The sequence below is a fragment of the Pelodiscus sinensis genome, chromosome 15, assembly GCF_049634645.1.
Source record: "Pelodiscus sinensis isolate JC-2024 chromosome 15, ASM4963464v1, whole genome shotgun sequence".
Classification (NCBI taxonomy): Eukaryota; Metazoa; Chordata; order Testudines; family Trionychidae; genus Pelodiscus; species Pelodiscus sinensis.
Genome location: NC_134725.1, coordinates 33862232 through 33885359, shown reverse-complemented (window position 1 = coordinate 33885359; position 23128 = coordinate 33862232). Strand labels below are relative to the sequence as shown.

At 46.1% G+C, this 23128-nt stretch overlaps 1 protein-coding gene across 9 annotated transcripts in view; it reads right to left on the bottom strand.

Moving 5' to 3' along the window:
• Positions 1–23128, bottom strand: part of KNTC1 (kinetochore associated 1) — a 148432-nt gene that overhangs the window by 100942 nt on the left and 24362 nt on the right. For all 9 annotated transcript variants that reach the window (XM_075898678.1, XM_075898685.1, XM_075898679.1 and 6 more), the window contains 7 exons: positions 17620–17663; positions 17459–17524; positions 17296–17371; positions 13275–13400; positions 13082–13171; positions 12285–12350; positions 94–155 (listed from right to left, as the gene is read on the bottom strand). In XM_075898678.1, the coding sequence (XP_075754793.1) occupies positions 94–155; positions 12285–12350; positions 13082–13171; positions 13275–13400; positions 17296–17371; positions 17459–17524; positions 17620–17663 (530 nt within the window). The remainder of the gene's footprint in view (positions 1–93; positions 156–12284; positions 12351–13081; positions 13172–13274; positions 13401–17295; positions 17372–17458; positions 17525–17619; positions 17664–23128) is intronic.

The following is a 23128-nucleotide window of genomic DNA, read 5'->3' as shown; positions in this document are numbered from 1 at the left end:
ACATGCTCTGGGGAGAGGGGAAGTACAAATGTAAGTGAAAGTGACATCAAACAGAAAGCCTCTACATATAAAAATATTTTTAAAAATAGAAACCTGAATTTCTCTGGTCCAAAGGCGCCATAGAAGGTAGTTAGCCTTGCTTGAGCTCTCAGTATCTGCACAAAGAGTAAGTTATTTTAATTGAAGGGAAAACTCTAGTCAAGATATGTCTACACTATAAGATAAAGTCAAATCTATTATGGTCAAAGTTGATGGTCTGTGTTTTCTCTATGGAGAAAAAAATCCAATATTGTCTGAAGTAGTGCTTTCCCATTAGTGAGCCTACCATCAACTCCAAGTGATGCACTATGGGTACCTTTGCACTCTGGACTACGCTCCCAGTGCCCACTGGGACCACAGCTGTGCAGCAGGTGGTTCTGGGTTCACATCATCAGCATCCCATAATACACTCTAGTTTCTCTCTTTCCCTTGCATGAGATCAATGGGAAGCAGTCTGTTTGCACCTTGGTGCCCTGGTTTCTGTGCAGATGCCATAGCAGCTGAAGCATGGATCCCAGTTTGCAGCAAACCATTCTAATGCTGAAGTGTACAGAGGTGTGCCTAAGGGCATAGTATTTTGACAGCATATGCATGTCGTTCCACCAGGAAGAGAAGGACAACAAATTTTGGCTTGGCATGGTGTACTGTTCATGCAGGCTGGGTCAGTGATGCAAGAACAGGCACCAGGCAATCCTGTGGACACAGCGAAACACAAGTTCTGGCACTGTGAGATAAGCACAGACTGGTGGGACCGCATTATGATGCAGAGATGGGACAATCAATAGTGGCTGCAAAACTTCCAAATGCCGCGGTCACTTCCTTGGAACTTTGTGAATAGCTTTCCCCTGCCCTGCAGTGCCAAAAATACGTCAATTAGACCCACTCTGACCCTGGAGAAGGATGTAGCAATAGCCCTCTGGAAGCTTACAATGCCAGTCAGCTACTGTTCAATGGGGAATTAATTTGGAGAGGAGAAATCTAGTAGGGGATATTTTCATACAAGTAGCCAATGCAATCAATACCATTCTGTTATGGAGAGTTGTGACTCTAGGAAACATGGATACCATAGTGGATGTCTTTGCCATAATGGGGGTTCCCTAACTGTGGTGGAGTGACAGATGGAACACACATCTCCATCTTGGCCACCGGCTCCCTTACCAAGGAGTACATAAACTGCAAGGAGTACTTCTCCATGGTGCTGCAGGCACTGGTGGATTATAAGGACCATTTCACTGACACCAACTTGGGATGGTCGGGAAAGGTGCATGACACATGCATCTTTAGGAACTTCTGCTTCCTCAGAAAGGTGCCCAATGGAACTTTTTTCCCGCAATAGCAAAATCAGAATCAGAATAATTATGATCCTTGGTGACCCAATCTACCCCTTGCTCCTGTGGCTCATGAAGCCATACACAGGCAGCCTAGACCTCAGCAAGCAGTTCAACTACAGGTTGAGAAAGTGCAGAATGGTGGCTGAATGTGCTTTTGGCTATTTAAAGGGTAGGTTTCGGAGTCTGACTTGGTTGGACCTCAGCAAATGCAACATTTCCTTTGGTATGTCAGCCTGTTGTATGCTCCATAGTCTTTGTGAAAGCAAGGGGGAAGTTATCTGGTAGGATGGGAGGCTGAAGCAGAGCACACAGACAGAGAGTTTGAGCAGCTAGACACCAGGGCGATAAGGAGAGCACAGCATGGGGCAACGCAAATCAGAGAGGCTTTGACAACAATTTTATGAATGGCCAGTTTTGAGAGTCTTCCATGTTGCTCTGAACAAGTTGCCCCTGCATTTTTTGTATTGGCCTTTAAGCTCCCATGGAGATGTGCAGGGAAGATTACTGCTCCATTTGCCAATTCAATTACAAGCTGTTCTTCGCTCCCCCACCTCCCATGCTGTGTAGGCACAGAGTGCACTGCTCATCACACCCAATTAATTGCCTAAATCTGCTTACATTGTGAACTCACCAGAATTCCCCTCCCTGCAGTTGGTGCTCGACTGGGAGACATCATGGGAAGAGAGGACTGACTCCAGCAAGATGAAAAGATCCTGGTTCTGGCTCACTGACTGGCTATTGTCTCTCCCCCCCCCCCCCCCCCCCACCCCCATGCTGATGCTAGGAGTGTCTTGGCTAGACTCCACAGTCAGGCTGGGGAAGCTGATTGGGTACCCCACCCAAATTGCATCCAGCTGCTCTCAGAAGCAGCATCGATGTGGCGTTGCACCAGACTGTCTATCCTTTGCATTGTGGTAGAACTGCCTTAGCTCCTTGATTCTGACGTGGAATTGCTGGGGTCCCAAAAATATCCTTTAGCCACCAGGCAGCTTCCAATCTTCACGTCAATGTCTGTTACACGTTTGTGGGTTTAGCACTCAGAAAAAGTGAATTCTTTTCCTCACACTTCAATGAGGTTCAAGATCTCTCGGACACTGCACGTTGGCACTTTTCTGTGTCCCTGGGAACTGGACCCCATGAGAGCAGAAGTTTTTAAAAAACAATTTCAGTATTTGAATTGGTCAAAGCCATGGCCACATGCGCCACTCACTCTGAGATATGCTCACAATGCTGGCTGCACAGGAAATGAAAAGGGAGTTACTCACTTCATACAGTAACAACTGTTCTTCGAGATGTGTCCCCCCATGGGTGCTCCATTATAGGTGACAGGTCGCCCATAGCCACAGATCGGAGCCTTGAAAAGCAGTTTCCCCCACAGAGCTGTGCATGTGCAGGAGGCATCTCACAGTGCTCCCACCCGAATGTGTTACTTGCATGGCTCAACCGCTCCCTATTAGTTCCTCATCTATGCCCAAGTAAATAAGACTCCAAGCAGAGGGGAGGAAGGGGAAGGGAGGGTGTGGAGCACACACGGGGGAAAGGGGATGAGGAGAGACACATCTGAAAGAGTAACTCCCTTTTCTTCTTCAAGTGATCTCCCCGCGGGTGCACCTCTGTAGGTGACTATAAAGCAGTATTTGATCTGGATGGAGGGAACTGGAGTCAGTGTTTGGTGGTGGTGGACAAAACTGCAGTAGCCACCAATGAATAAGAAGCAAGTCGTGACAACATGGCATAATGTTTAGTGAAAGTGTGGTCTGATGACCATGTCGTGGCTCGATAAATGTCTATTAGCAGAAGTTGTTCAAAAAGGCTGTGGAAGCTGCTGTAGCCCAAGTAGAATGTGCTTGTGGTGGATGTTGTAGTGGTCTGTTGGCTAGGGTAAGACATGTAACTATGCACGTCAATATCCACTTTGAGATAAGAGGTACAACTATTTCATCTCAACGTGAGTGCTGGAAATAAAAAGGCTTTGGGATTTACAAAATGCTCGTGTTCTTTCCAGAAAGAAAACCAATGCTCGTTGCATATCAAGAGTATGTACGCTAGTGTCTCGTGGTGAGGCGTGGGGCTTTGGAAAAAAGGTAGCTAACACAATAGGTTCATTCACGTGGAATGTTGTACAGACTTTTGATAAAAATGCTGGACGAGGTCTCAGTGTGACTGTGTCTTTTGTAAAAACCTTGTATGGGGGTTCCACCATAAAGGCCCCCAGTTTGCCAACTCTCCTTACTGATGTGATGGCTAGTAAAAAGCAGACCTTCATAAAGAGGAAGGGGAGTGCAACAGTGTCCAACAGTTCAAAGGGAGGCCTAGTCAAATAGTCCAAAACAAGGTTCAAGTCCAATAAGGAGGATGGGGTCCCATGAGGCTGGTATATGTTGTGGAGGCCCTTGAGGAACCTTTTCGTTACAGGATGTGCAAATACAGAGCAACCATCCACCGGGGTGTGAAAAGCTGTGTGAAAAGCTGTTATTGCGGAAAGGTGAACCCTTAGGGATGAGAATGAAAGCCCCAACATTAACATTTAGGATGTAATCCAGGATGATTTTTATTGGGGACATCTATGGGTCTCTCTCAGCCTTGTGACACCAGAGAGAGAAGCAGACCCATTTTCCCAGGTAAGTCCTTCCTATAGATGGTCTCCTACTATGAAGGAGAACATCCTTTATCTGCTGAGAACATCGGTCTTCCAATTCCGTGAACCAGAGAGAAGTCATACCTGGAGATATAGACTTTGTGGTTGTGGGAGCAACCTCTTCCCGTGAGTCTGGGAGAGAAGGTTGCACCGATGTGGCAACGGGTAGGGAGATTGAATCACTAGCTTGTGGATACTAGGTCTGGCATGACCACGCTGGAGCTATGAGGATAAGACAAGGACCATCTGTGTGCCTCTTGTGTAGGACTCTGGGAATAAGTGGCATGGGGGAGAAGCATAATGCAGATGGGCTGTCCATTGAATCAGAAAAGCATCTCCTAGGGCAGGCATGTCCAAAGTCCGGCCCGCGGGCCAATTGCGGCCCGGGTTCCAGTTTAATACGGCCCCACAGGTAATTTGGCAATATCTATCATTTATGGCCCCCAACGAATCAATATGTATTGAGATGAATACATTGTAAAATCTCAGTTAATGTCGGTTGGTCTAAATCAGTTATAAATATATTTGGACACAACATGTATACTTGGTGTTATGTTCCTGTTCATATTTTTTGAACTTAAAAGTTGACAGACAACCTTTATTACCAATAATATGTAATGTACTTTACAATGTTCCTGACATATTTCAGCTTCCTGGATTTTTTTTTCATCTGGCCTTCAGATATGAAAGGCAGAGTGATTTAACACCTGTGTAGATTTGTCATCCATGTGACAAATGAAAAGTATGCTGTTTGCAATAAACTTTGCATAAAATAGTTAATTTGCATTTAATTTTAATGGTTCAAAGAATGTCAGGCAAAATGGTCGGCCCTCACGCATGTTCACTTCATCAAATCTGGCCCTCTTTGAAAAAAGTTTGGACACCCCTGTCCTAGGGAGTATTTGCCAAGCCTCACTCGAGGGCAGATCGGGGGCATTTGGTATTCTGGAGAGAAACGAAAGAGGTCTATTGATGGCCATCCCATTGGCAGAATATTGAGTTGGCAACCTCTGGATGTAGTTCCCATTCATGGTCCATGGAGAAGTTGTGGCTCAAGGAGTCCACCATGGTGTTGCTGGCCCCAGGTAGGTAAGATGCTGTGAGTTTAAGCTGTTTTTGGATGCACCAATTCCATAAGCAGATGGCTTCCACACATAAGAAGCAGGAGTGGGCACCGGCTTGTTTGTTTATATAAAACCTCGTGGAGATGTTAGCTGTAAGGATTCGAACTGTACGACTGACAATTATGGGGGCAAAATGTGCACATGCATTTCTTACTGCTCTCAGCTCCAGTATAATGATGTGTAATGATTTCTCGTGCTGGGACCATTTGCCTTGAACCAGGAGGTTGTTCATATTGTCCTAAGAGAGATGCATCTGTATAATTTGTACTGTGGGCTCCGTTTGGTGGAATGGAACCCCTGCCAGGAGACTGTCTGCTGACTTCCACCATCTTTGAGATGCAAGCAGGCTGAGACTGAATCTAGGTGAGCGCTGATTAACTCTATGGGTACATCTAGACTACATGCCTCTGTCGCCAGAGGCATGTAGATTAGGCTACCTGACATAGGAAAAGGAAGCGGCAATTTAAATAATCGCCACTTTATTTAAATGTAAATGGCTGCCACGCTGTGCCAATTACCTGTTTGTCTGCACAGCACAGTAGTCTGGACGCGCTGGGGTCGACATCAAACAGCTGATCGGCACAGCTCAGCAGCCATTTAAATTTAAATGAAGCAGCGATTATTTAAATACCGTTTCATTTTACTATGTCTGGTAGCCTAATCTACATGCCTCTGGCGACAGAGGCATGTAGTCTAGACGTACCCTATGTCTTGGACTGAGTGCAACGTTGATTTCTGTTCATTGAGTAGAAGGCCTAGACGACTGAGCAGGGCTCTAGTTGTGTTTATCATGGAGGTGGTTTCCTCACATGACACTCCTTTGATCAGGCAGTTGTCGATGTATGGAGCAACAACTGCTAGTATCTTTGAAAATACTCAGGGCAGCCGACAAGAAGCCAAAAGGTAGGTCTTTGTATTGATAATGTCCTGGTTCAAGAGCAAAATGTAGGTAATGCCTGTGTGCTGGATGAATGGCAATATGAAAAGTAAGCATCTTGCAGGTCAAGGGCTGCAAAGCAGTCCCCCGGATCTAATACTGGAATAATTGTGGTCAGCGTGACCATCTTGAATTGGTGTTTCTTTAGAAATGTGTTCAGTTTGCAGAGGTTGAGGATCTGCCTCCAACCCCCCTTTTTTTCCTCTGTCAAGAAGTAATTTGAGTAAAACCCTTTTCCATGGAATTCCTTGGGTACTCTCTCCATAGCCCCAATCATCAGGTGATCAATTCTTGTTTTAGTAGAGTCTTGTGAGAAGGGTCCCTGAAGAGGGATGGAGTTGGGGGGTAGGGTATAGGGTAGAGGTAAAGGGGATTGTGTATCCTACACTAATTATTTCCAGCAACCAATGGTCTGATGCTATAGACTTCCATTGTGTTAAGAAGGGACACAAATGGTGGGTAAAAAGATGGCCATGAAGCTTTGGCATTGGATCATGGAGTAGGTTTTGCAAACCCTTGACCACATCCTCAAATCTGATGCTTTGTGGGTTGGTTGGTACAAGGGCGGCCCTGGTTGGAGTGTCTTCTCTGCGCCCATTGTCTTTGTCTGGTGTCTTCATAGGGTCTGAGGTTGTTGATTATATTGTCCGTATCTGTTACGATTATAGGGGGTGTACCGTTTATGCCTATAGGGCAGGGCATACATGCCCAGAGTGCAGAGCGTGGTTCTGGACTCCTTACTGCTGTGCAGAACTTCATCTGTTTTAGCTGCAAACAATTTCAATTTATCAAATGGTAAGTCCTCTACTTTGGACTGAAGTTCCCGGGGAACATCAGAGGCCTCTAACTAGGACACCCTGAGCATTACCACTGCTGTAGTTGTCACCCTAGAAGCAGTATCAGAAACATTCAGTGCTGTTTGTAGGGTGGTGCAGGGGATCGTGTGACCCTCATGGACTATTGCCTCAGTGAGGTGCTCCAGGAGATCCCCCAATTTTGAATAATTATCAAAATCGTGGTTTGCCAAAAGAGCAGAGAAATTTGCTATTCTCAAACACAGTGTGGAAGAAGACTAGATCTTCCTGACAAAGAGCTCTAACTTTTTATAGTCCCTGTCTTGCTTACCCGACCTATACAGTAATTCCTCATTTAACACTACAGATATGTTTCAGAAAATGATCATGTTATGCAGGGTCAATTTTCCCATTGAAAATAATGGAAAAGGTGGGGGTTGGGTTTCAAGCAGTGCTGTCTGTTGGGACCGGGACATAAGGTTGGGGGAGAAAGGGACTGGGTTACAGCAGGGAGGGGAGGTGTTTGGCTCTGCGTAAGTGAAGGGAAGGGGTACTGGGCTGGGAGTATGCCCCTGTGATAGGTCTGCCAGTACCCACACTGCGTCCGGCGGGGAGGGGAGGGTATCACTGGGGAACAGCTTTGCAGGGAGGCGGGAGAAGCCCTGTGCAGCCACCAGCAATGGGCCAGCTGTGGAAATAGTGTTATTCCAGGGATGGTCGTGTAATTCAAAAAACGTTCCCTAAAAAAATCGTGCTATCGCGAAAACGTGTTAAGCGAGGAATTACTGTACTGTAATCTGGATCTCTCCTGATCTGATTCCATAACCAAGGAGTTCGCCTCAGGGTGCAGGAACAGAAATTCCATATCTTTCAGAGGGACAAAGTATTTCCTGTCCGCCCTTCTGCTGGTAGACTGAATGGATACAGGTGTTTTCCATAGCTCATCTGATGTTTCCATAATGGCCTCGTTTATAGGTAAGGCAATCTTTCCGTGTAATGTGGGATGCAGATTCATTTACAGGTGGTGCTGTTTTTCCTGTACTTATTGGAGATGGGTTGGCTTGCTGCCATCCTTTTAAAAAGCTCTTGAAATTGTTTAAGGTCATCAATTGGGCACCTGCCAGACTGTATGACCCCGTCATCTAGCAGTGGCAGAGAACTATCCACTAGGAACACATCAAGAGAGAGAGAGAGAGAGAGAGAGAGTAAGTCTGGGTCCTTGTCAGGTATTTGTTCATCCTCCTCCTCGGAGAAGTGGGTCTACCCCACGAAAGCTCATCACCTGATTAAAGACTAACAAGATAGTTTAAGTGCTACACAACTGCTTTTTTTTGTTTCTCCTCCCCCGAGTCTTCCGTAGGAGAGAGGGTCCGGGTTGTAGGCAAACCCCTTCTAGCTGGAATGAATTGAGGACCGGTGTCTATATGGTTCCCAAGATGCCCACTGCGGTGGATAAGGTGGAGGGTAAGATTAGTGTGGGTACCAGGGGATTTGATGTGGTCCAAATCTGTAGTGGTACGAACACAACCTACTCAGTGATGTATGCCGTGAAGGGAATGCAGAAGATGGTCGTTATCTGGTAAAGGTCTGCAGTGAGAAATTACTGGGGCTTTTGGTATGTGCAGAGAGCCACAGGCTGAAGACATTGCAGGTGGCAGACGTGCGGGGAAGGGTAGGAGGGGGCACTAGTGCTGATGTTTGTTCTGATTATCAGCAGTTAATTGCGGCATCTCTGCTGCTACCCGCCTCAGCTGTCAGCACGGGTGTAAGAGCACATGGCATTACTATAGCCAGTTCCTCTTTAATGGAGTGAACTCCTTTTCCTTGCAGTGTCACAGCTTTTTATGAGGTGCTGGCTTTTCATGCAGGGTCGCAGAAACATAGCACTCAGGCTTCTGTAGGCACCGAGGACGTACACACAGGTCCTGGTGTTAGTGATGAGGCTCTCCCCACCACTTTGGTTGCAGAGGCACCTATGGTGCCCTGTCTCTCCCCACTGCTGTTTCTTGGGGAGGAGAAAAGGGAAAGAGTGTGATGGTAAGGCTCTTTTGGGAAGTTTTGCCGGGGAGTGGGGAAGCGACTTTCTTTTGTGGGAGTCCTTCTGCAGTCTGGAGGCATTCTGAGCCTCAGCAGGCTGCAAACCCTTGTCAAATAATATCATCCTAAGACAGAGCTCTCTATCTTTTCTGGCTCTCGCCATGAGAGGGGAATAATGGTCGCATTTGTGCGATGGGTAGGTTTCCCCCAAGCACTGTATGCATAATGAATGTCCACCCATTACTGGCATAGGATTCCAGCACTCCTCACATTTTTGAAACCCAAGGAGCCCGCCATCTTAAGTATTCTGAGGTGATACTTCATTATTTCCTTTCTGTCTTCTTCTTCTTCTTTTTTTTTTTTTTTTTTTGTGGTTGAGAAGGGGGAAGAGCCGGTAGAAGCCCGGTTCACACTGCCCTGAGCAGCAAAGCTGCGTTCAAAACCCTGCTTGAGGGGATTTTTTTTTTTTTGGTAAATTAACGAGGGAAACTTTCTGAACTATAAAACTAACTATTTATAAAAGTATTAAAGCTAATTATCTAAGTGATAACTGTGACGTATTAAGTGACGGAACAGTCAGAGGGATGTTGAAGCTCCGTCTGCTGACGAGGGCAGTTAAAGAGGAACTGATGGGGGGAGGTTGAGTCGTGCAAGTAACACACTTCAGCAGGAGCGTTGTGAGATGCCTCCTGCTCATGCACGGCTCAACAGGGGAAACTGCTTTGCAAGGCTCCGATCTGCGGCTCCAGGTGACCTATCACCTACAGTCGAGCACTCACGGGGACATCACTCAAAGAAGAAATTAAAAGTTTCCCAAGGATTTTCCTGTTCAACTTGAGACCTATAAGGTGTGTCTAGACTACATGGCTCTGTCAACGGAGCCATGTAAAGTAGTTTACTCGACATAGTCAATGAAGCGGGGATTTAAATAATCCACACTCCATTAAAATAAAAATGGCCGTCATGCTGTGCTGACAATCAGCTAATCCGGCACAGCGCGGCAGTCTAGATGCGGCGCGGTTGACAAGGGAAGCCTTTGTCAACCGCTCCTGTAAGCCGAGGTTTACAGGAGCAGTCAACAAAGGCTTCCCTTGTCGTCCACGCCGCATCTAGACTGCCGCGCTGTGCCAGATTAGCTGATTGTCAGCACAGCATGCCGGCCATTTTTATTTTAATGGAGTGTGGATTATTTAAACCCCCGCTTCATTGACTATGTTGAGTAAACTACTTTACATGGCTCCATTGACGGAGCCATGTAGTCTAGACATACCTGGAGAGGTGCAAGTTCTGGCCAGAGTGGGGCACTATGAGAAGCCACCCAGAGGCCAAGGATCTTGACCTCCTCTACGCTGGGTTCACACTACTGTAAATTCAACCATGAAAGATCAGGAATAGTGTTACTCTTCATGAAATCAAGATTAAGCAACAGATTTCATTGGCCCTTACAATCGACATGACAGGCATGGCAGAGTGGACACGTTTAGAAAAATTGACCTCATGTGGCTAAATTTGATCTAAACTCCTAGTGAAGACCAGGCCTCAGAGTGATGTTAAAATGGTTAAGAAAATAAAACAATATAAACATAACAGATACAGAAGGTTTCCAAAATTTCCAGCTAATTTGTTGAGAACAAATTTACTTTAATATTTATTATTCCAAAAATTCATGACTATAAAAGGCTTACAGTCCACCTCCTGTACCCTATAAGAATACCATTTGACACACAACAGGGCTGAACATTCAAAAGCATTTTATAGTTGTTTAAAAGGTTCTTAATATTAAAAATTTAAGAGAAACATCAGATTAGAAACCAGAGAACAGAGTACTCAAGAACCATTCATTTCTATAACAACAGGAAGCATTTAAGTAGGGAGGGAGGGGTAGCTCAATTTGAGCATTGATCTGTTAATTCCAGGGTTGTGAGTTCAATCCTTGAGGGGGGCCATTTAGGGATCTGGGGCAAGTCTGTCAGGGATGGTACTCAGTCCTGCGGTGATGGCAGGGGACTGGACTCCATCTCTGAAGGTCCCTTCTAGTTCTATGAGATAGGTATAGATAATATCCATGGTCCTGCTGGACCACAGATGGAAAAAAAAATTCTGAAAGCAAGTCAATATATGGATCTCTTCTCATATTTTAAAAATGTTTTATGATTAACATTTAGCTGTCATAAATATAATCTGATTTTAAAAATTGCCTAACTCCGCCGTTCCCAACCATGGGTCCTCAGTCCAGGGACAAGCTATGAACCCCAGCCTGCAGGGCTCCGGCACTCTGCCAGGCCATGCCCTCAGCTGCTAATGAGCCCCACCCACTGGGAAGTTCTATGACAGGTGGCTGCCCTGTGTCCTTTCTGTTGTGGGTGGCGTGTTCAAGAGCAGCGCACAGAACCTTCATAGCCATGCACGTCCCAGCCTTCCTCAGTATCACAGAGGATCAGGTTAGAAGTTCCAGAGAGCTGCGCTGGGTGTCCACAATTTCCACCCCTCCTTTGGCAGGGCCCAGTTTCCCCTGCAGGGTTTCCCTTGCTGGCTCTGGCCTGCACCACATGTCTGGCCACTTCCCAACATCTCGGGGCACTGCAGCCAGCAGCGCTGGTCTGGAATTGTGTGGATGGAGCCAGGCTCCCCAGCTCAAACGAGCAAGTATTGGGGGCTAGTACTGCCTGACTGTCAGGTGGATGTCATGAGCCTGGGACACTCACAGGCAGAGTGACCCTGTGCCTCTAGGCCCCAACTTTTAATGTCCTGGGGAGGAACTCTCAATCCACCAGAAACATGCATCTGCCTCTGTTGCTTGTATTGAAGACGCCGCCGATCCTGTGCGTGTGTTGGGGTGTGGGCTGTCACCAGACTTGGCAGGACAGAGGCAGGGTCTCTTCTCAGCTACAAAAGAGTACCTTGCTGAACAGTGAGAGGGCCATGCGAAGCCTAGCATAGCAGCCTTGGAGCAGCCGTAGCCTGGGCAGCAGCACTCAGCTGGTGGTTGAGGGGCAGCACAGGGCTAGGTGAAGAAGGCGGGGCAGGCACTGGGGGCTCCAGGGACACAGCTAGTGCTGGGAGCTTTGGAAGTGGGGGGGGGAAGGGCTCTAAGAGGCAGAATGCTGGCATTGGGGGAATTCTGGGGGGGTGGGACTAGTAATGGGGAGGCTGTGGGGTCAGCAGCTGGCACAGGAGATAGTAGAGGGAGTACATTTTATTTTCATATTTGTATGTTTCCAATTTACATAATGAATATGCAAATATGAAAATGCTATCAATCTGCCAAAAGTTTGTGAATGGGTCTGCCAGACCCTGGTATCAAATAGGCCAGTGGTTCCCAACCTAATTGATTAAAAGAAAGTTAACACATTTATAAAATAAAGGTAATTTTTCATATCTTACTTCTGTTATGGACCCTTGAAGCCCATCAGCTAAGGAAGCAATCATTTTGTCATCTCTCTTCAAGATCTGAAATGAATGCATTTGAATACACAATAGTTGGAAATACTGTTGAGGCAGAACTGATCAGCACAATACTATACAAGTTGAATGTAAACATTAACAAAAAATAGTATATTAATAAATCAAGGACTTCATACGGCAAGTTCTCAATCTTTCCATGAGATTTCTACATATATGCAGTGTTTGCAGGATTAGGGCCAAAATGAATCTACCTGATTCTTTTAAATAAGGCAGGAAAGTCTATAATGTGAAGAGAATGAAAAATTCAAATAAATGTTTAGTATTCAGTCTATGTAAAGGACTTTGTAAAGCTTGGCGCTCAAGATTAAATTCTTGTTTCCTATGTGCAAAGGAAACCCTTTCCTTCTCTTTGCATAGGGGAAGGAGATCCCTTCAAAACACTCGAGCAAAGGGAAAGTCAGCTATGGAACTAGCCAACATACCATGTCTACAAGCAGAAATGATTTTTGAGTTAGGTAATGTGTTTACCATGCTTATCAATGACAGTAGCGATAACTAGAAATATGCTTTACCCTAGCACAGAGCAGAGGCAACAAAGTGCACTCCACAGCATCTCCCCTTCTGCTTATCCTGTAGTTGGTGCAATTTTTTGCCAGTCCTCCAAAAGAGTATCATTTTTTGTTGAGCTGCAACATCCGTTATATAGAGTGATAATCATTCAAGTTGGCAAATGAAGCAGAAATGCATTAATATGAACCATTTCATATAAAACTTACTCTGATTTTAGCGTAGCTTAACATTTCCTGAGTTGTTTCATATGATGGCCATGAAGCATTTACGCAGTAATCCACAATAAAATGGGTATCCTGTTTGATTGAAGAAACAGTTTAGAATTATTAACTCTACACACCCTTTCACCTTGGTTCAATGTGTACAAAAAAAGAGTAAGGCAAAACATCAAGCATTTACCTGTATTTTATGTAAATTTTCTTTAGCTTCAGCCACGAGGTCTAACCAGTCCATTTGATCATAACTCCCGATGGAAGCTGAAGCCAGTTTTTCTAGTATAGCACTTGCTTTTATCTTGTAAACAAGCTTAAAAAAAAAAAGACAAAAGCAGTCATTTAAAATTTCTCTCTTCACTTGAAAGGTCATCAAATGGTGAGATTACAATATTACTCTGGAGGACACTAGGTACAAATAAGGTGCATGTCCTCATTACAGAAGTATCAAACTATCATGATATGTTTTGTTTGGCTAAATTGTACATATTTGCATATGAGTGCAGGGTTGATGATGAAGTCCTCTAGACTTTCAATATGATTTTTTTATAGAGTTAAGTTTTACAAACTCCTCAACTCATAATTATTAACAACCACAAAGTTAACTAATCAAAACATTCTTTTAAGTCAGGGGTGGGGAACCTCAGGCTTGGAGGCTGCATTTGGCCTCCGTCTAGCCTGGATCCGGCCCCTGAGGCTCAGCAGTGGGGAGCCCGTGCTGACACTCTAGCTCCTCTGTCACCCACCCACAGGAATGGAGCATACAAAATCACCCGAGGTTCTGGTGTGCAAGGGGAATGTGAGCAGTGTCTCAACTTCTCAATAAGGGGCTTCTCACTTGTGTGCACTCCCTCCCAACTGGTTTTTCTGCTCCTGATCTCAAAAAGGTTCTCCATTCCTCTTCTAATCCCATCTCTCCATCATCCATTTACCCACTTTACGTTCAAAATTATTTGATACTAAAGTCTGATCAAGACTAAGATTGATTGTATTTTCTGAAATTAATCTCATTTTCTTGTGGACATAATTAGAATTCCATATCTAAGATGGGTGCCAGTCCTGCTCCCATTCAAGTCAAATGGCAAAACTCCTATAAATTGCTAAAGAGAAAGCCAGTGTGGCATCATCCTTAATAAATTTGTTATGCAAATGTCAAAGAAGAAGGGTCCATCTATAAACGAAATAGTTCAAATTCAGAATAAGGCCAAGAGAGCTGTTCCTGGGAAGTAATGAGATGGGAATTGAGAGAGCACAGCATCCTGCAAGATCAAATTCAATACTCCCAAGAAAGTTTTAATAAGACAATGACTCGGTCATATTATTAATCAATATACATTAAGAGCTGCTCTTCAAGCAGTGCTAGATCCCTGATGCATCTATGAATAACCTTCATCAGAAAATATAATTTAGGCAGAATGGTTCAAAGATGTGTTGGTAACTTCAACAAAAACAAGGAGTCCAGTGACACTTTAAAGACAAACATTTATTAGGGTATTAGGGCATAAGCTTCAGTGAGATACAACTCACTTCCTCAGATGCTGAAGAGGCTCATTCACATGCACATCTACAAATGTAATATATTCCACCATGTGCCAACAATGCCCCCCTGCTATGTACATCAGACAAACCGGACTGTCTCTACATAAAAGAATAACTGGTCACAGATCATCATCATATAAATAGTAGCCCAGTGTCTGTAACGCTGACGTACACAGCCATGCCCCTGGCCATGGTACGTCAGCGCCCCGCCCCCCTTCCCCTCCCTCCATGGCCGTTTAGCCAGCCCCACGGGCACCCCGCCCCCGCCAGCACTGCTCCCCTCCCTGCTTCTTCCACCCCCCCATCCTGCCCTCCAGCCCCACAGCCCCCAATACCCTCCAGCTCTGCTTTCCACCCCCTTCCAGCCAGCCCCGCCCCCTTCCTTTCCCTGCTTGGCGCTGTGCCGCTCCCAGCTAAGTGGCGCTCCAGCCAGGCCCCGGTGGTGGAGCAAGCGGTGGAGCAAGCGGCGGTGCGCAGCCCTTTAGGATCTGTGCTCTTCACCCCAAACGGCCGCTTGCTGCCCCGGGTCCAGGTGAGCAGTGCTCAGCAGGGCCCCAGCGGGAGAGCAAGCGGTAGCAAGCGGCCTTTTGGGGCTGCTTGCCACCGCTTGCTCCCCTGCCATGGCCCGGCGGGGGCGCCACTCAGCTGGGAGTGGCGCAGCGCGCCACGGAGGAAGGGGAAGGGAAGCCTGGGGGCCACACAGGGAGAGGGGGGACTTTGGGGCTGGCTGGCAGGAAGAGGGGGTGGGAAGCAGAGCTGGGTGCGGTTCGGGGGGAGGGTGTGTGCAGCCACTGGCCGCAGCCAGACCCCAAAGGGCCACTTGTTCCCCCACCGGGGCCCAGCTGAGAGCCACTCAGGTGGGCCCAGTGGGACAGGAAGGGGAGGCGGGGCTGTGTACGTCACCGCCCCCCCCTTCTTCCTCCCGCCGTGGCGCTGAGTGGTGCGCCCCTCAGCTGGGCCGCCATGGGAGAGGGGAGGGAGGGGCAGTGACGTAAACAGCCCCGCCCCCCGGTCATGTACGTCACCACCCCGCCCCTCCTCCCCCATGGCAGCCCAGCTGAGCTTGCAACACTCAGCCGAGCCACCACGGAGGGTGGGGAAGGGGGCAGAGCAGTGACGTACACAGCCAGGAGGTGGGGCAGTGTACATCACTGCCCCCCTTCCCCTCCCACTGTGGTACTCAGCTGAGTGGAGTGCCCCTCAGCTGGGCCGCCAGGGGAGCCAGCAGCGCAAGGGGCCATTTGGGCTCCCCTGCGGTGGGAAGGAAGCGGAAGGCGGGAGTGGGGAAAGACAGAGGGAAGAGAGAGGCAGCAGGAGGAGGAGGAGGAGGAGGAGGAGCAGGAGGAGGAAGAGAGAAAGGGAGAGTGAGAGGCAGGAGGGGGAGGAGAAGTGAAAGGAAGAGATGGAGAGAGAGGCAGGAGGGAGAAGAGAGCTGAGAGGGGGGTAGGCAGTAGGAGAGAAAGAGAGAGAGAGAGAGAGAGACCGGAGGCTCAGGAGAGAAGACCGACGTGGAGGAGAGACCTGAAAATCCCATCTTATGACGGGCTAATTGGCTAGTCATATATATAGTAGCCCAGTGTCTGAGAGTCTGTAACACCGAAATGCTGGCTGTTCCCTCTGGGCAGCCTGTGGTGCATGGGGAGTGCAGGGCCCAAACGGCCACTTGCCGCCGTGGCACTCGGCTGACTTCTGCGCTGCTCACCCAGGCCACCACATGGGAGCAAGTGGCGCAAGCGACCATTTGGGCTCCGCAGTCCCCCGAGAGAGAGGCAGGAGGGGGAGGAGAAGTGAAAGAAAGAGATGGAGAGAGAGGCAAGAGGCAGAGGAGAGCTGAGAGAGGGGGAGGGTAGGCAGTGGGGGGGGGGGGAAGAGAGAGAAAGAGAGAGAGAGAGAGAGAGAGAGAGAGAGAGAGAGAGAGAGAGACAGACAGACAGACAGACAGACAGACAGACAGACAGACCGGAGGCTCAGGAGAGAAGTCTGACGTGGAGGAGAGACCTGAAAATCCCGTCTTATGACGGGCTAATTGGCTAGTTCTTTAAGAATGGCAACATACAAAAAAACAGCAGGAGAGAACTTTAACTTCTACGGACACACAGTTTCTTTCTTGCAAGTTGCCATTTTCAGGCAAAAATAAAAAACTTCAAAACCAGACTGCATTGAGAAACCAGCTGAGCTGGAATTCATATCCAAATTTGATACCCTGAAGAAAAGCTTTAAATAGAAACACGGAGTGGTTATCACATTACAGACAGATTATTCTCATTGAGGTACTTTCACCTTCTCATCACTATTGGAGATGAGCCACATCCACTCTGATTTAATTAGCACTGATATCACACTCCTATCTCTGTATCCTTTCCTGTTTTCTTTTCTCTTCTGCATCGGAGGAAGTGAGTTCTAGTTCACTAAAGCTAACGCCCCAACAACATTTGTTAGCCTTTAGACAGTTGTTTTTGCTGACAGACTAAAACTGCTACCCCTCTGAAATGAGTTATTTCCGATTAAGTTACTGTCACACAACTGCTTATCATAAATCATTTTATTTTAAAAGCTAATTCACAATCTGAATGTTTCATGACTCAAGAAATTAACAAAGACAGAAAACAGGTTCATAAACTCAGTCTCAAATTAATTTCTTACTTGATTGACAGGACTAACTCATTTACCTCAACATCTAGTCCAAGCTGAATAGCAAAATTCTCAGCTTCGGTAAACTTGTGCTTATGAAGTAAGCGACTTAATCTAGGAAACAAAATTAAATAAAGTGTGATAAGGTATCAAAGTTATATAAAGAAAAGCAAACTTTAAATAAAGAAAAAAAAAATATACCTGTTTTCTGGCAAGGCTTCTGTTAAACTTTTCAGTACCAAAACAGACACTGGGTTTTCAGGGGATCTGAAAGATTATATCCATACGTTCTCATAATTCCATAAAGTAAGTAGACACACTCATATATGACAGTTATCTAATTAAAGGCAAACATGACTTACTTTTGGTGAGTTTCATTAATTCCTTCTAAAAAGTATACTGTACCCTGTAATAAACAATTATTAGAAACTAAAGTTACAAAAAAAAAAAAAACCAACGCAGGAAGCACAAAGCAACTAGCAATACTGAAGAGGTTATTAATTTGGAACCTAGCTATTTCTTTTATAAAATATATAGGGCCTTACCAATTTCACTGTCCATTTTGGGAAGTTTCATGGTCATTGTAAATATCATGATTTCAGACATTTAAATATGAAGTGTCCCAGTGCTGTAATCGTAGCAGTCCTAACCCAAGGAGGAGTTGGAGGGTTCGAAAGGTAGGGTAGGGTTTGCGGTATCCTTACTTCTGCACTGCTGCTGGCAGCAAAGCTGCCTTCAGAGTTGGGAAAGCTGGGGTGGTGGCTGCTGACCAGGAACTCAGTTGTGAAGGGAGAGCCACCACCAACAGCAGCGCAGAAGGAAGGATGGCATAGTACGGTTGCCACCCTTTACTTCCACCCTGCTTTCTAGAGAGCTGGGCCCTCAGTTAGCAGCTGATCTCTGACCACACAGATCTGAAAGCAGCACAGAAGTGTGGCAATACCAAAACTCCCTGAAAATAACCTTACAACCTCCATGAAATTTCCTTTTGGTTCTAAACCATACAATTTGAGAAACACTAGTATTATATGTGAAATCTGTATAGGAGTATGAGCTTTTACTCTAAAGACCAGATTTCATGGTCCATGACATGTTTCAAGTGGCCATGATTTTAGTAGGAACTCACCAATAACCCATCTTCTGCTGTCTCATGCTATTTTAAGTCATCCTGGACAACACAATCCAAAACTTAAGATGGCCTAAACTTAATTCTTTCTACCTCATTACCTCATCTCAATTACTGCTGACACTTTCATTCTGACACTCAAGCCCTCAATACTAGTGTGATTTCTGACCTTTTTTTTCCTCCTTCACCACCATCCAGGCCATATCAGCCCATCAGAGATGGCAATTTCCTGAAGCATCCTTGGAAGGCATTACTGAATTCAAGTTTAAATATATGAGGTCCAATGTATTAAATCAGGGGTGACCAACCCATTTAACAAAGAGACGAAACAGCAGCAGAAAAAAAATGCAAAGAGGCGCACCAGAATTGTCATGCCTCCCTCCCCGCCCCAAAAAGGCTGTCCCTTAAGAAGCAAGCAAGCTTAGGCTTTTTTGTCCATGCCAGGCTCCTGTAGACAGCTGCCGTCTCAGGCACCATTTTGAATCGCCAACCCAGTGAGCACAGGAGAGCCAGCGAGGGGGCCCGGGGCCATTTGGGGAGGGGCGCAGGAGCAGTGTTGCAAGCCGCACTTTTGGGGGCAGGAGGGAAGGGGGCGGAGCCACATGCAGCTCATGAGCCATGGGTTGGCCACGGCTGTTTTAAATTCACAGTTTGTGTGTTAGTTAAGGCCACCATCGTATGTAACCGCTTTGGGGATAATGGGATGCAAGACCTGGATGATCAAAAGGAATATCCTGATAATATGCCCAACAAGAATGGACATTTGACACAATGTGCGTAAGGTAGATTTCCTATCTAGGGAGAAGTAAATGCATATTGCCTCTCTCTTGCTGTACAATATACATTTCAAGATATGCTTCCCTACAGAAGTAGAGTTTTGTCTGTGATTCACCTATTACATGATGCCACGATCAAAAGCCCAAGCAATATAAAGAAAACATCACAATATTCATGATTACTGTGGTTCAAATATGACTATGATGAATTTATAACAATGAGACAAACAACTGCAGGTTTTTCAAGAACATCTACTAGAGTCTAAGGTTGGAGTTGGAGTGATCTCACATGCTTTTTAGCATATCTCTAGGTTTTCTTATCTTATAGTTAGAGGGTTTGGAATGGGTCCCATATGAAGAGAGATTTAAAAAAACTTGGACTTTTCAGCTTAGAAAAGAGGAGACTAAGGGGGAATATGATGGAGGTCTGGTGTGAAAAAAGTGAATAAGGAAAAGTTATTTAATTGTTCCCACAGTCATAATAGGCATTAACTAACTAACAATACAAGAACTAGGGGTCACCAAATGAAATTAATAGGTAGCAGGCTTTAAACAAACAAAAAGAAGTTTTTCTTCATGCAGTGCACAGTCAGCCTGTAGAACTTCTTTCCAGAGGATGTGGTACAGGCTAGGACTTCAACAGGGTTCAAAAAAGAGCTAGACAGATTCATGGAGATTAGGTTTATCAATGGCTATTAGCCACGATCGGTAGGAATAGTGTCTCTAGCCTGTTTATCAGAGGCTGAAATGGATGACAGGAGAGGGATCGCTTAATGATTCCCTGTTCTGTTCACTCTCTCTGAGGTATCTAGCATTGGCCGCTGTCGGAAAACAGGATACTGGGCTAGGTGGACCTTTGGTCTGATCCAATATGGCCTTTCTTATGTTCTTAATGTTTTCTCTAATGTTTTCACCCCAGGAATAAACACCTCCTTTGAAAAGAGCTGTGTGGTCACTTGTGACTGCTGATAATTATTAGGGATGTAAAATCCTGTTTATCTGATTACAGGGGGATAGCTCCAGCAGGGTCACAGGAATTATAGCTGCTCATAGCCTCTGGAAAGAAGTGATGTGCAGATGCTGGCCTATTTAAGCAATCTGACTCTCTGGGAATATCACACTGTAGACAAGAACTTTGCAACCGGGGGGGAAAAAAAAAAAGTCAGGAGGGAGACAGACGTGGGGGTGTAAACTCCTGGCTCTTGGTAGAATGGATGACCTAGGAGATCATGAAGAAGAATACGGGTGCAGTGCCCCTGAACTATGACAATTTTATTTCTTCCTTCACAGCAGGGATCAGTGTTGGGACCAGTTCTGTTCAATATCTTCATCAATGGTTTAGATCAGGGGTTCCCAAATTTTTTGACAAGGGGACCAGTAAATCAATTCACGAACTTTTCGAGGACCACTAACATTAATTTGCATATTCATTAAACAAATTATGAATATTCAAATAAGTTGTTTCTGGTCCTCCCAAAGCCCCCAGTGCCAGCTTTAGCAAAGCTTTTGATATGGTCACTCACAATATTCTTGCCATCAAGTTAAAGAATATGGATTGGATAAATGGACTGTAAGACAGACAGAAAGCTGGTTAGACCAATTTCCCAAACTTTTTACTTTAGTTGGAACCCTTTCCCCCCCCTCCCCCCAGTACTGTTTTTTGCAGCCCAAAAATATAAACACATAAAAAACAAACTGAGAAAGTACCAGGCATATAACATGTCTGGTATTTTCTCACTAGGTATGTTTTATTATTACTAGATGTATCAGTTTGTAGTTTCAAACTGCCTGGCTGCTAAATGTGCTCAGGCTGCATGAGTGTGTCTACCAGCCAGCCAGTTCACAACTACCCGAGGGGGTGGGAGGGTACAAGAGACTCCCCAGGCCAGACTCACTCGTGCTTTGGGGGGGGGGGGGGGGCGAGATCTACATATGGCTAGATCAGTTCCCCTCCCCCCCCCTCTCCTCCCCCCCCGGCCAGCCCCACTTCCCACTACCCCCTCCCAGACAGCCAGTTCTCCCTTGCTTCTCCTCCCAATCTCCCTTGGCCAGCCCCGCTGCCCGTGTCCAGCCCTTCTTCTGGTGACCACTTCTTCCCCCCTCCCCCAATCTTTCCCGGCCACCTCCCTACCCCCGACCTCATGCCCCCCGGCAGCCCTGCTTCCACCGGCCCCCCCCCAATCTTTGCCAGCCAGCCCCAATGCCCCAGGCAAGCCCTGTTTCCAGCAGCTGCTTCTCCCCTACTCCTCCTCCTGATCTCCCGGCCAGCCCCGTCCCCCAGCCAGCTCTGCTTCCTCAGGCTGCCCTTCTGCCCCAAATCTCCAAAGGCCGCTCTGATTCCCCTCTCCAGAGCTGCTTCCGGTGGCCAGCTCTCCCCTCCTCCTCCTCTCCCTTCACGCCCCTCCACCTCCCGACTTCCCCTAGCTATGCCTCTGACAGAAGCCAGAACATTGGGCTGCAGGTTATGCCCAGGCCTGCCAAGGGCCTGGCAGACCCGGTGCCACAAAGGCACTTCGGAAATCCGGAACACCCCGGCAACCATGCTGTGGCCCGGTATTTTTTTCCTGAGGCCCTATACCAGGCCGCAGCCCATAGTTTGGGAAACACTAATTTAGATAATGGCAGAGAGTTCACTTATTAAGTCTGCAAATGATACCAAGCTGGGAGGGGTTGTAAGTGCTTAGGAGAATAGGGTCAAAACGATCTGGACAAACTAGACAAATGGTCTGAGAAACAGGATGAAGTTTAATAAGGACAAATGCAAGTGCTTCACTTAGAAAGGAACAATCCATTTTTCACATACAGAATGGGAAGTGATGGTCTAGGAACGAGTACTGCTGAAAAGTTAAACTCGCGTCAACAGTGTGACACTGTTGCAAAAAAAGCAAACACAATTCTGGGATGCATTAACAGGAGTATTGTAAGCAAGACACAAGAAGTCATTCTTCCGCTCTACTCTGTGCTGATTAGGCCTCAATTAGAGTTTTATATCCAGTTCTGGGTACCAGTATCCAGAGTTTTGTATCCAGTTCTGAGCATTTCAAGAAAGAGACGGTCCAGAGAAGAGTAACAAAAATGATCAAAAGTCTAGAAAACATGACCTATGAGAGAAGATTGAAAGAACTGGGCTTGTTTAGTTTAGAAAAGAGAAGACAGCAGGGACGATAGACGGTTTTCAATAATCTAAAAGGGCATTACAAGGAGGAGGGAAAAAAACTGTTCTCCTTGGCCTTTGGTGATAGGACAAGAAGCAATGGGCTTAAATTGCAGCAAGGGAGGTTTAGGTTGGACATTAGGAAAAACTGTCTAACTGTCAAGGTAGTTAAACACGAATAAATTTCTGAGGGGAGTTGTGGAATCTCTATCACTGGAGATATTTAAGAGCAGGTTGGACAGACATCTATCAGGGATGACCTACACAGTGCATGGTCCTTCCATGAGAGCAGGGGACTGGACTCGATGACCTCTCTAGGTCCCTTTCCAGTTCTAGGATTCTATGATCTTTAAAAAAGTCAAAACTTTCCTCTCCATCTTGAAAGCCAAATTTTGGTTCTGACCACTTCTTTAAACATCATGTCCTCTTATTTGGTCTTTGATATTAGATTTGCCTCCAAATACCACTGTCCAAAATCTTCTTGCCACATTCTTAACATATATTGCATTCCTGAGTTATTTCACAAGCTCCACACTTTGTTGCACAGCTAGCCAATCTAGAGCTCATTTTCAAGGCTCTAAGTAAGGACAGGAATGCACAGCTGCCTCCTTCTCTGTCTTCATATTCCCTACACATTTCCCAATACCCACTCCACTCCAGTGACACCAGTCTTGATAGCTAAAGGGTTCTTAGCTCCTTGTTCTAAACTGCCCTTAGATGTTTGGAAGGACAAGCCAAATATAATTGTCAAGCTATCACCTCATCAATTAATATACCCTAAAACACTACTTCATCAGCATCACTTAAAAAATTGT